This window comes from Salvia splendens, chromosome 20, assembly GCF_004379255.2.
Source record: "Salvia splendens isolate huo1 chromosome 20, SspV2, whole genome shotgun sequence".
In the NCBI taxonomy this organism is placed as follows: Eukaryota; Viridiplantae; Streptophyta; class Magnoliopsida; order Lamiales; family Lamiaceae; genus Salvia; species Salvia splendens.
In genome coordinates this window covers 2529482-2543664 of record NC_056051.1, presented here as the reverse complement: position 1 = coordinate 2543664, position 14183 = coordinate 2529482, and the positions used below count along the sequence as shown (strand labels likewise).

Below are 14183 nucleotides of genomic sequence, written 5' to 3'. Positions count from 1 at the left end.
TTCTTCTGAGAAAGGCTATATGAATGTCTCACTTAATGGAAAAATCTTGCTGATTGCTGAGAGAAGAAACAGTTTATACTATCTAGTAGCAGAAACTGTTGTTGCTTCAGTGAATCTTGCAGAGGACTCTGATATGAGTCTGTGGCACAAGAGGCTCGGCCATCTTGGAGAAAGTGGGATGAGAGAACTGATCCAGAAAGGGGTCATTCCGGCTGGAAGTGATCAGAGGTTCAAGGAATGTGAACACTGTGCTCTGGGAAAGAGCAAGAAGCTACCATACAAGGCTGGTAAACACACCTCCAAATTACCTCTTGACTATGCGCATTGTGATTTATGGGGTCCAGCTCAGCCTGCTTCTATGGGAGGAGGCAGGTATTTCATGTCGATAATAGATGATTATAGCAGAAAAGTCTGGATATACATCCTAAAGCAGAAGTCACAAGCATTTGAAAAATTCAGAGAATGGTGCACAGAGATGAAGCTGAAGAAATCCACCACTCTCAAGTGCTTGAGGACTGATAACGGGCTGGAGTTCTTATCTGAAGATTTTGAGTCTTTCTGCAAATCAAATGGGATACAAAGGCATAGGACAGTCCCGGCTAATCCGCAACAAAACGGAGTTGCTGAAAGAATGAACCGAACACTCCTCGATAGAGTCAGATGCATGCTTTTATCATCAGGCTTGCCAAAGATGTTCTGGGGGGAGGCAGTGTGTACTGCTGCAGTGCTAATTAACAGTTCTCCATCATCAGCTATAGGAAATGAAATCCCAGATGTCAGATGGTATGGTGGAGATAGAGAGTACAATCAGTTCAAGGTGTTCGGTTGTAGAGCATATGCCCACTGCAAGCAGGGAAAGCTTGATGCAAGGGCTCAGAAATGTGTGATGGTTGGGTACCAACATGGAGTAAAAGGGTACAGGTTGTGGTGCACTGAAGAGGGGAACAAGAAGATAATTGTGAGCCGAGATGTGGTCTTCCATGAGCATCATATGCCATTCTTGAAGACTGAGGATCAGATGGGTGAAAGAGTATCTATTGATCAAGAAGTTCAGCATGGCCAGCCACCACCTAGTGATCCAGATGATCAGAATGGAGGTGGAGCTTCAAGTTCCCATAAAGCTTCAAGTCCACAGCAACCCCAGCAACGAGATCAGATTGATGATGATCAGAGATCACATATTATAGCCAGGGACAGAAACAGAAGAGAGATCAGAAAGCCAGCCAGGTTCAGTGATTATGAGATGAGTTTTTTTGCTCTCTGTGTTGCTGAGGTATTGGAGTGCTTAGAGCCATCCACCTATGCTGAAGCTATGTCGAGTAAGGAAAAGGAGAAATGGCTTGCAGCTATGAGAGAAGAGATCCAGTCACTACTCAAAAACCATACTTGGATTTTGGTGAAGAATCCAGGGACCCAAAAGCTTATTAGCTGCAAATGGATCTTCAAGATGAAGATTGAAGTTGGTGAAGTTGAGAGTGTCAGATTTAAGGCACGGCTTGTTGCTAGAGGATTCACTCAAGAAGAGGGGATTGATTATAATGATGTGTTCTCTCCGGTTGTAAAACACAGTTCCATCAGGATATTGCTTGCTCTTGTTGCAAAGTATGATTGGGAGTTACACCAACTCGATGTCAAGACAGCCTTCTTGCATGGTGAACTTGAAGAAACAATATATATGCATCAACCCGAGGGGTTCATGGAGGCTGGGAATGAAGACAAAGTGTGTTTGCTCAAGAGAAGTTTGTATGGATTGAAGCAAAGTAGTAGGCAGTGGTATCTCAAGTTTGATGAGCATATGATGAGTATTGGTTTCAGAAAATCGCAGTATGATAGCTGTGTTTACATCAGAGAAAGGAATGGTGTACCAATTGCTTTTCTACTTTTGTATGTTGATGATATGCTTGTGGCAGGAGCAGATCTGGGAGTGATTGAGAGAATCAAGGCTGAACTGGAATCCAAGTTTGAAATGAAGGATCTTGGAAATGCAAGGAGAATCCTTGGCATGGATATACTGAGGGATAGGCCAAAGAGAGAGCTCAGGTTGTTGCAGAGGAATTACATCCAGAGAGTTTTGAAGAAATTTCAGGCTGATGACTTCAAACCTGTCTCTACACCATTGGCTGCTCACTTTAAGTTGAGCATGGATCAGAAACCAAAGAATGACTCAGAGAGGAAAGAGCTGAGCAAGATACCTTATGCAAACATCATAGGAAGCATAATGTACACAATGCTATGCACAAGACCAGATTTGGCTCAGGCTATAAGTGTTACTAGCCGATTTATGTCAGACCATGGGAGAGAGCATTGGATAGCATTGAAGTGGTTGCTCAGATACTTGAAGGGTGCTTCAGATTATGGTCTGTTGTACAAGGCAGATTGTAAGGATCAAGGTGGAGCACTGGTGGGGTTTTGCGATTCTGATTATGCATCAAATAGAGATAATAGGAGATCTCAAACTGGATATGTGTTCACCCTAAATGGCACTGCTATAAGCTGGAAATCTGGATTACAACATGTGGTTGCTTTATCTACTACGGAAGCTGAGTACATGGCAATGACAGAGGCTGTGAAAGAAGCAATATGGCTGAAGGGAATCCTAGAAGATTTTGGGGAGAAGCAAGACACAGTGGAGATAAACTGTGACAGCAGCAGCGCCTTATGCCTTGCCAAACACCAAGTGTTTCACGAAAGAAGTAAGCACATAGATGTGCGGATGCACTTCATAAGGGATGAAATACAGAGAGGTGAAGTCAAGATGGTGAAAATATCTACTGAGCATAATGCGGCTGATATGTTGACAAAGCCGTTGCCAGCCATGAAGTTTAAATACTGCTTGGGGCTGGTGGGACTTGTGGAGTGATGAGTTTGAGGTTTTGTCAGAGGATTATGATTCATTGTTGATTCTGAGATTAAGGTGGAGTTTGTTGGAGTATAATCTCACAATCACCGTTGGATGCAGCAAGCTAAAATCAATGTCATTCTCAACAGCTGCAGATTTGTTAGAGGTTGAGCTCGTTCAAGATTTTATTGAGCTCGGCATTTTATTGAGCTCGGCGTTTTATTGAGCTCGGCGTTTTATTGAGCTCGACATTTTATTGAGCTCGGCATTTTATTGAGCTCGGCGTTTTATTGAGCTCGGCATTTTACTGAGCTCGGCATCATGCAGCACTTCGGCATGTTGATGCAAACCAAGAAACGGGAAGTAGCTGTTGGAACAGTTATAACTGGTTTGTTAACTAACATCTCAAGAGAGCCGTTGGAGGATGAAGGGACTGATATAAAGCAGACGAAGGCTGCATCTGAAAAAGTAAATCAGCTACTTCGATATTCAAGAAAAGAGTCTCCAAACTATCACTTGATTAGTTCTTGGTTTAGAATTAGATTAGAGGTGTTGAGTTCTTGGAGAGAGTTCTTGAGTAATTGTAAATCTCTGCATATTTCTCAATATACTGAATCATATTGCCTTTGGCCGTGGACGTAGATCTTACGATCGAACCACGTAAAACTCTAGTGTTCTTTCTTTTTCACATGGTTGTTGTCATCATCGATCTTTTGCATACTTTCATAACAATTACTTATTTATTTTTCTTTTTTTTAATTTTAAATAAAAAATGTTATAGTCAATCTTTCTTTTCTATCGTTCTTTCTTATTACCTAGTACTATTTCTTTTACGTTCACATCATTTCAGTCTTCTTTCCTTTCAATTAACATTTCATTTACTTAATTTATTTTTTGGAAAAAAAGGAAAAACCAAGTCTCATTTGATTGGCACTACAAATTGATCACTAAGAAAAAAAAAGTAATTACAATTAAGATACCCCTCCCTCTTCTCCCTGAAAATTTATAGCATTTCATTTTCTACACTCGTTTTAAAAAATGATAATAAATAGTTAAAGAGGAGAGATGATAGAGTAAGAGAGAGAATTATGTAGAGAAGACTCTCATCTACGTTATTCTTTCTCTTATTTTACCCTCTCTCCACTGTAGCTATTTATTACTCCCTCCGTCCCTAGTTACTTGAGTCGTATTCCTTTTTGGGTTGTCTCAAGTTACTTGAGTAATTTCTTTTTTTTTTGCTAAAAACAAAATATATAATCACATATATTTTATTCTTTCTTTTACTTTACTCTCTCTTCTTTCTCTTACTTTATTCCCTCATCTACTTTATTTAACATACTAAACATAACTTTCTTAAATCTCGTGGCGCCTCAAGTAACGTGGGACGGATGGAGTATCATTTTTCTAAAACGAGTGTAGAAAATGAAATGTGACAAATTTTCAGGGACAGAAGGAGTATTATATGGAAAGAGGGGAGTATAAGAGATTTGGTTTTCAGTATCCAAACTTTGTCTCGCTTATATAGGAATGTAATCAAATGCAAACTCTAAATATAGTACAAATTCCAAACTATGATCTGGACCGTTAAAAATGTCAATAGATTATAAAATAATAGCAACAGAAAATATCAACATAGTGTCAACGGTTGACACAATGTTGACATTGTGTTGATATCGTATTGATATCAAAATCTTGAAATTTTAGTGGTTTTAATAATACTATCACTATACTTGTGGTACGTATAATCTATTTTCTGTTTTATTTAAATTTTATATCTCCTTCCAAACTTGGCAGAATCAATCACAAGAGCTGCATTGCTTCAAAACACACAAAATGGGGAGCACAAGAGCTCATTGCTTCAAAACACACAAAATGGGGATCACAAGAGCTGCATTGCTTCAAAACACACAAAATGGGTCATGAAAATTCCCAGTGCGTGTTTAGATTTTCACCTTCTAGTGATACAAAACTAAAGGTCGAAGAAAGGACGGACCAGTCCACGACCGCGACAAACAGAAGCAAAGGTGACGAATGGATGAATCAGAAATACAACTCTACAACACCCACATTTGAATAAACTTATACTATCTACCTTTCTCATTGTACTCCTTTCAATTATGCCATAGATTATTCATCAACAAACCACTAGAACATCCAGCATTATGCTCTATGACTAATCAGAAGCCGGTAGTGTAAGGAGCAAATGCAAATCAGAGCTTACTGCGCTTTTCTGCTGCTGGATGAGGGGCTCGAGTATTCTGTTCCGTTTTCTGAAGTAGTTACTTCAGAGGAAGCACTTGAAGATATTTCACTGGGATCATTCGTTGTGCTTCGTAAGGTGTTGGCTGGAAACGCAGGGTTCTGCTGAGGATCTGCATTAGCAGGCCTTTGGCCTTCCTCTGCCAGCCTTCTTAAGAGGTTCGTAACAGTAGGGAGAAATCTGGTCGCCAACGCTAAAATTCCAGGTAGCTGTTTAAAATAGAAATGAAACAAAAACAGCCATTGATTGAATTATGTTAGTAAGTCATAAATTGAGCCCCAGTGTCTCAAACTACACCTTATATCCAAAGGAGAAACAAAGAGGTCAGATATGAGTTAAAGCACATTTGATAGCGGACATCCTAGTCGAGTAAATTTCGATCATTGTATCCCAAGTTGATCTGTTTTTAATGTCTAAGCCCAGCAAAAACAAATTGTATTAACCGGTATAAAGATACTTATGCTCTGTCCATGAAAAGTCTCCACTTAGAACTTCAAAAGTTAGAAAAAAGGGCTAAACAGGAGTAGGATGCCTTGTATTAGATACTTACAATTCCATTTTGGAATACACCAGCAATGTCTAACTGCACCCATACGGCCTTGCCGACCAGATATATAACAAAAATGACACCCAAATACAATGGATTTCTGTCAAAGAAACAATAGCATAGGCAAAGATGAGTGTATAGATGTTAACGTATGAACTACTGCTAGGGTAATTCCACTGCCTCCCAGAAAAAAGAAATCAGATCATATTTGAAAAGAGTACCTCAAAAGGGTCATAAATTCATTAAAACCCAAAACAACCAAAGCAAGTATCGCCCATGGAGGTGGTAACAAGTTGTTATTTCTCCTGCTAGCCTCCTAAAATTTTGGAACATAAGAAAACATAAGTACCTACGCAGGACACGCCTGTATCTCTTTGAACAAATGGAGAACCAATCTATATATGGTGTAGTTTTGTAATGGACGCTGCATCAGGAGTTTCTGAAGCATTAAGCATGCAAATATTACCTGAGCAGTAATCGCTTGACTAACTGTATACTCAGTCTGCTCTTTAAACCGCCTCCACAAAGTTTTACACTGAACTGGAGTTAATAGGGTTTTGGATAATGGAACCTGAAAGCCAAAAGTCAAACACAAACCGAGTATTAAGTGTCTGAACGTGACTAAATTGCCTCCACAAATATTTACACTCATTATCTCATAATGAATCCAATGCTCATATATCAAGAATAATATTACACAAACCAATCATCAATAAAAATATAAGAATTTCTAATAGCAAAAAGTATTTTACCTAGTAGGTTACACAGGATAGACGCCAAAATGATTTCACTCTCAAAAGCAAGAAGGCTAATAATACAAGTAAAGAATAGCGCCAAATACCTCATCCCAACTACTTGAGGCAAGAGGATCCTCTGAAATACCACTACGGGAAGCTACCCCACTAACAAGAGCAAGGGACAGCGTGTTTTCAATAGGATCAGCATCATCATCCAAACGAACAGCAGCCAGAACAGAAAGTAGTTTCAAAGACTGGATCCGGAAATAAGAACACATGAACATGACAAAGTTAATACATTATAGAAACCAGTAATCCCACAGTAAAAAGTAGTGAAGAGTGTCATACGGCAGAGCGAGCAGTTTTGGTGATTGCTCGAATATCTTCTTTGCCAGTCCAGACACGTGGCATTGAGTCAGCATCATGGCTAAATATCATTGTAAACCTGCCAGAAATAGTCTTGATTAGTTCACATTGGCAAACAAGTATGACAAAAATCTCCAAGACACGGCTCTAGGTTATTAAGAAGCAGAATTCAGCACCTACCTGTCTTTCATATGGTTCAAAACCCTTCCGGCTTCTTCTGTGGCCTTGGCTTCTACCACCCCTCGTGCATAGTCTTCCAACCTCACGAGCATTTTATCCTTTGTTGTATCATCTATTTCAAAGCCAGAAATAGCACTAGAAAACCCACTAATTGCTGCTTCAGTCTCACGGCGAAGAAGCTTTCTTATTGCTGGCCATGTGTCATCACTGGCTCCTTCTAACAAAGCCTCAACAGGTGCAGCCAACGATTCGTTCAATTTTTTCTGAATATGGAAACTATCAGAGATAGAAGCAAGAATTGCATCATACAAAATAAACACACACCAACCTTTCTGGTTATTATAATATAGTCTCATGACCAGCTGTTTAGTGCTAGTGAGAGTGCAGCTAAGAATTGAAAACGTTAAACTTGATAGTGTATCAATTATATGATAAAATGATATATGTTTTGCATAATGACATAATCTAAACATGTATCTTTTGTGGCATAAGTTGGAATAATATTATAAAAGAGTTTGAAAAAGTCAACTATGTGCATAATACTGTAAAGAGGTTTTACATAGATTGGACTACGCAGCATTGCATACCTCAAACAAGGTAGTGAGATCAGACAACTTGGCAGCACGAACTGCAGCAATATGAGCATATATATATTGCTTAAGCTTCTCTCTCACTTTAGAAGAGTCCCAATTAGTTTGACCAATCTGTGCATCTACAAATCATACATGGCCGATTGAATCAAGATATTCCCAATGTCAACAATATATTAAAGTAAATTATGACATTAAGGAACATCTCATTATTCAGTATTCACGAGATAAAATGTTATCAACCTCATCAGGAATAATCCTAGAGCTTTACCTAAAAAAAAGAAAAAATGTCTCCCACTAGCAGTAATTCTTATATGTCTTATCCAAATACATTCAAAGATGTTTTCATTTAATAAGGGGAAAAAAGCAAAAAGAATAGTGATTCTTGTAATTCAGCAAAGAGAGTTCTTTTCCATCAAGTAATACCAGCCATGGCATTTTATATGTATAGAACTGTACCTGCACATGCTTCATCAAACTGTGCCATACAATAAGTGGTGCAGTCACGAGCAGCCACAGCAAATCCTTTACCCTCATTCAAGGTATTATCAAATACTTCTTTAAATCTGTCCAAGGTCCCTGAGCATATATGTCCCAACACGGACTGGTACGCTGGTTCGATGAGCTATTTATATACAATTAAAAGAGAGAGAAAAACTGTAAAAAAAAAGAAGAAAAAGAAAAAAACAAATAAATGGATGAGAACAATCAAATGTGCAGACAGTACACGCCCTCAACCCTTGAACATCAAGTCTTATATGGAAAACTACCAATGCGAGCTAATAATTATGAAATGAGACTGATTGTGGAGGCATGCATGACAACTCCTGTTTATGTAAAGTGTAAGCCAGGAATGTTAGGTTAGAAACAATTGAAGCTTAAGAACAATTACTTGCAAAAGCTTCTCTTCCAATTGTTTCCGCTTTGAAGATCTAACACCTTCATCAAAATATGTAGCCTCTGTATCATACCTATTGAAGGCAAGAGTAAACAAAACATACAATTAGCATCTTGATTTTCATAGAGCTAATATAGTTCACACTTTACAGTCAAAAGTACAAAATAATTAATCACTTTTCCTGGAAGTTATCACCAATAAATTAACCCATTATCTCACTTTTGTTGACAAATAAAAAAGTTTGGCCTCACAATCACAAAAGTAAGTTAGACAATGAAACATGTAATGGGCACTGCCTAGCATGATATTTATAGTCCTTCTCTTTTCTTCACATAGTAAAATAGGTATAAAAGATGTCCTCGTCAACACAATCTGAGTTAAGTAACCAAGTGGGGACAAAATTTAATATTTCTGATGAAAATGGAAGCATTATAGACTTGAGGGCAAACATTCATAGTTTTCTCGGCTTAAATTAAAGCCTATGGGCTTCATAGCACTCAGATCAATCAGATGTGATGAAAGTCCTCCATATTTCCTATAACCAGATCCATCAACCGTGTTGTCCACTTCAATAACGAGGAGCCTAAAGTTCCTCAATACCACACTGCTCAAAGGCAATATTTCATGGTAATCATCAGTTATTGTTAATATTATCCCAATCTTCCAATTACCAGATTCATCTACCATGTTGATCACTTCAATGCACTATGATACCAATCTGAAGAGCGTCTAAGGTTTCTTAAATACTATCACAACGTTCAAAGGAAATACTTTAAAACCACACCAGTACTTTAAGATTGTAACAAACTGGTCCTTGTTGCTTTGGGAAAAAGTGTTTAACAATGCATCTTTAATATACTGTTTCATGAACAAACATTTTACGTTCTACAGAAACTTGTGAATTTGTCAATAGCAACAGAATCTCCATCATGACATGCAAATATATCATGGAATAGCTAGAAAAAAAAATGCAAACAAGCAATTTACTTACTCCGATAAGCAAGCATCAAGAATGGAGGTCAGCTTCTTCCCAAACCCAGGTACATGCTGTGATTGTACTATCTCTTCTAAATGACTCCATGCCTTCATATTATAGGCCAAAAAATTAATGAAATACATCAGGGTACTACCCAACAACCTGTAAAGCAGAAAAAGTACCTCATTCTCAACAAAAGATGAGAACTTCATATTTGCAATTTCTTCACAGCGTACAGTGGCAACCATGACCTACGATAAAACGATGAATTACATGAAAGAAATTGCATGAACAGTTCAGTGTGGATTTGAAACAGACGTTAAGTTTAATACCTTGTGAGCAGGCAGGTCTAGGTCCTTATTTTCCTTAATGACCTTCCATATCTGCTGTGCACTGAATGAAAATCCTGAAGCAGGCACCACGCCACGCCTATCCCCAGCAAGCCCGCCAGGTGCGATAGAATGGAAAAACCGTTGTCTAAGATTCACCACCTTTAACAAAAAGACATAATAATCACTAAAGTTAAATTTGTGTCTGCATAAAACAACTACCCATTCTTCCCCATTCCTCAGTGAGCACAACCCTTCCATATTCATCAATACCTCAGAAGAATTCAAACAAGAACACACACCTGTTCTTTAAATTGTTCTTCCTTCTCTTCATAACTAGATAGAGCCACAACCTCAACCTGCAATTCAATCATTTAGCAAAAGAACTATATTAAGTTTTTTACACAATTACACAGAAAGGTAAAATTTTTATTAATCAGCAACATCTTACATTGAAAAAATCACTTAATGGAGTTTCCTTATGAGTTTCTGGCTTAAGAACAGAATCCCATATCTTTAAAAAAGTGTGCAGATAACATGGACGGAAAAATGTTAGAAACCAACTGCAATAAAACCTACAAGAGGTATAGGAACAAGAAGCAGCATATTATGAACCTTCTGAATGTCCTCCCTTAAAATTGGCTCCAAGTTTTCCAATGGTGTCTATCACAATGCAAAACAAAAGAAGAAATTTATATCATTTTGACAATCGATTTGAAGGAACAAATGCACCATACATCTTGACGGTATAAAGAATCAAACAATAAATATTAAATCATAAACTAGGAAAGAAAACAAACCCTGGTTTTATCACGAATAATAAACATCAAAGTTGTCCTACGAGGACTGAATAATCTCATCATAACCTATGCATAGTAATATATAAATCAGCATATTGATCAGATAATTTAGGTGAAGTGTGCACAGATTACATTGACAGTCACCTGAAATACAGTTTTTAAGAGGGGTTTATTTGCAGCCTGTTCACGCCCTATATCATGACACCACCTGCATAATATTTTTTCCCTTAGCATCTCCAGATAAACACAATTACAAGACTGTGACAACTATATCAATCTAAGTTAGTTAACAATAAGAACCAGTCAAACAATAAAATGACAACCATTTGTGCTATCAACACTCTTACATATTTATGAGCACTATGTCAGAAACAGCAAGAGCAAAAAGAGCGCTCTGCTTTTCAAATGCAGTGTCATCCTGAAAAGATACAAAACAGTAAGTAAATTATAAGACTAAGATGGTTATAATGTGAACTCAAACAAACACGCACATATGCATAAGAACCTCAACCTAGAAGGAATAAGCAACATAATCAAAATTGGGATGCCAATGAATGCAATCAATAGGAAAATGCCTAGGTTCTCCCATGATATTTCAAAGACTTAAAGAAGATCGGGGATGTAGAAACAGGAAACATAAAGCATATACCAAGGTGCAAGATTATTTTCAGAAATTCAGAATTGCAATAATAGAAGAACAAGGTTTAGGTATAGATCCATCGGAAGTTTGGAAGAATAACTGTGTTGCACTTGACAAAAAAATAGAAAGACCAGCACTAATGAGAACTGAATGGAATAGATGAAATCTTTCAAGATCTCTAATAGTGCAGAAGATACGCCATGAAAACAAAAAAATGGATATATGTGAACCCAGCAAGTAGAAATTCAATAGCACCTCCCCTCTTTCTCTTCCATCGCTACCCTCTAAATCCATAACGAGAGTACAAGGCTCAATGCCAACACAGTGTGCCATCCATATGCCCTTTGTAGTTTGTGACCTGAAAAGATCCAAACGTTCTTTCACATCCGAATTGAAAAGAAAATTAATTTAAGCTCAAGTCAAGAGGTACATGCCTCCCCCTTAAAGCATCCATTTCTCTGAAATTCGTACCAAAGAGGTGATTCAGCAATGTACTCTTCCCTGCCATATTTCATAAACAGTATTCCAAAAAGTCAGTTGCTATTTTAGCATATATTAATACCATAACCACCAAAAGTACAAATAAAACAAAATTCAAGCAAAATATAATCCATGCCTGCATGAAACTGAATAAACAATAACAAAAAAAGCCTGACAAATCCAAAACACACACCACTGCTCTGAGGGCCCATGATGGCTACAACAGCATAAGACAACCCACACTCGGCAAGTTTAACTTCCTTCACAAAATTGTCAACTCCAGCAACATTGAAAGTTCCATCCCCTTCTATGAGGTGAGTCGAACAACAGTGGTCTCTTTTATCTGGAAAGGCAAATGCAGCTGTATTAAAAAAAATAATGTGACCTCTGCATTCTGCAATGCCATTCATTTCTAACAAAAAAAAATCCAAAATATGTATCGGAAGTAGAAATTAGCACCATTTAGCAATTGTGGACTATCATGAGGTGAAAACATGACAAACAAGCAACTGGGAGCATCAAAGCATAATATAAGCAATGTGATTTAACGTATAGCGCAGGAACACGTGAAATCCAATGGAAACGAGGAAGGAAAAGCTACTATGTTGCATGTGATACAATTCTGATATTTGGTACGTGTTCCTACGAGGAACAAGAAACTCCACCATATTCGCTCTCATCACAGATATTTACATGGTACAAAAGTTCAATTCAACAGAAACACGTGAACAAAATGAGTAGACCAGCTGAGAACTTTATTCCCAATGATTAAAAAAAATCCCGATCAGATGGAACCTTATTCAACTAAATGGCAATCCATTTTCCATCATCTAGAGCATTTCAACATTCACATCCACATCAAAACAACACACCATACCGAATTTCAAATCACACAGAGCGCCAATCACGATTCAGCGCACCTAAACGCTACTTTTTGAAAACAATTGAACTAACATCCGCCTAAACAACAAAACAAGAACAAAAACAGCAGACAATTTTGAGCTGCTTGCATTCCAAGTCGAAGAAACTGAAACTCGCTATTCAACTAAATTAACAAATGAAAATTGCTAGATTGCTTCTCTACACCCCAAGCAATCACTTTACAGTTGATAGGAACAGGTCACTGAGATTGAAGATACTGCTGCTGCACAGAACTGAAGATTTAGTTCAAATCGGAAACCTACCCATATCGGCGAGCAAGCAATGAGGTTGCTGCGAACAATGGCGGTGGATTGTCGGAGACGAGGAGATCGGAGAACTTGAAGAGAGAATGGGAAGTTAATTTCAGTAGATGATCTCAATTCATACAAATACCTTGTGATTGTGTGTGTGTGTGTGTTCGTGCGTGTAATATACATATAATATTTGTATATATTCTGTGTATTCAAAGAGTAGAAAATGACGATATAATGAGGAAAACCATAAGAATATCAGAAGAAAAATATGGATTCAAATATTTTGTTTGATTTATGATGGATTTTATACAGATATTATGGAATTAAATTTTTTACAAAATAAAATTTTATTTTGATGGAAATGAAAATAATTAATTTATTGTCCTAGAACGTCTATATTAAACTATTCAATTCCCCCTAAAGAAACTTTTATAATTGATTTATAGAGATTTTCCTTGTTACTTAATGAGAAAGTGTGATGGTGTTTATAACTATGACTGTGATAACAAATATTGTAATTCTACCAAATATGTATCGTATAAGTCATGTTTGAGACTTTTCAATTTATCCTAGTTATATTGTTTGATCCACAATCACTTAATAGCTTTTCTTTTATAGGTTAAAAGTAATTTTAAAATATTTTATTAATTATTTGCTGTTTTATAGGAGTATATATCAAATTTATACCCTAAAATATATAGTACAGCAAATAATTTTCAAAGAGTTATTTTGACCGAGTCTGTTATTACTTTCACGCGGTACTAAGAAAATTTGTATTTTATTTATGATATACGTAATTGATTTAGCTTGGACAATATGTTTTAAAATTTGAATGTTTGGTGCCTTTAAATATTCATGGCCTAATATAGTTGACTCGCATCTTTACTTTTTTTGTTTTTCTTTTTTAAACTGTGCTTTTAGAATTCAAAATTTTCATGCCTATAATAAATACTAAGTACTGTACTTAACTAGCTAGTATCCATACATACCCGTATATAATGCATGATTTAATTATTTTTTCGACTATTAATTCAGCATCAATCATTATATACATTTGAAATTTAATAAATGTACTCTATAATATAAAAATTTATGTGACATAAATAATAATAATAATAATAGGAAAATACGCAATGCATTTTTTTATATCGGCTTGTAGCTATACTAATAATAAAAGAAAGCATAATACAAATTATACTTAGATTTATTGTTATAGTTAACTCGTCATTATTTAATGCACATCAATTTAAGTATAAACAATTTTTTTTTCAAAATTTTAAAATTTCATTATCATAATATATTATATTACTATAAAATTTTAAAAATATTTTGTAGACAAGATATATTATTAATATCGTTACAAATA

At 36.5% G+C, this 14183-nt stretch overlaps 1 protein-coding gene across 2 annotated transcripts; it reads right to left on the bottom strand.

Moving 5' to 3' along the window:
- Positions 1-4712: 4712 nt before the first annotated feature.
- LOC121782630 (protein ROOT HAIR DEFECTIVE 3-like) lies at positions 4713-13004 on the bottom strand. Of its 2 annotated transcripts, XM_042180558.1 has the most exons (23): positions 12827-13003; positions 11836-11985; positions 11597-11663; positions 11418-11520; positions 10870-10940; positions 10667-10730; positions 10523-10588; positions 10338-10385; positions 10174-10236; positions 10025-10081; positions 9726-9884; positions 9576-9644; positions 9409-9500; positions 8412-8490; positions 7979-8144; positions 7517-7641; positions 6930-7192; positions 6732-6828; positions 6488-6637; positions 6113-6217; positions 5868-5962; positions 5650-5746; positions 4713-5308 (listed from the first exon to the last, which is right to left on the bottom strand). In XM_042180558.1, the coding sequence occupies exons 1-23, from the start codon at positions 12828-12830 to the stop codon at positions 5057-5059; spliced, it is 2442 nt and encodes an 813-aa protein (XP_042036492.1). In that variant the 5' UTR covers positions 12831-13003; the 3' UTR covers positions 4713-5056. The 2 variants fall into 2 exon arrangements, with proteins under 2 accessions (XP_042036492.1, XP_042036493.1); XM_042180559.1 differs by lacking the exon at positions 10523-10588 and having other exon boundaries at positions 12827-13004.
- Positions 13005-14183: the final 1179 nt, after the last annotated feature.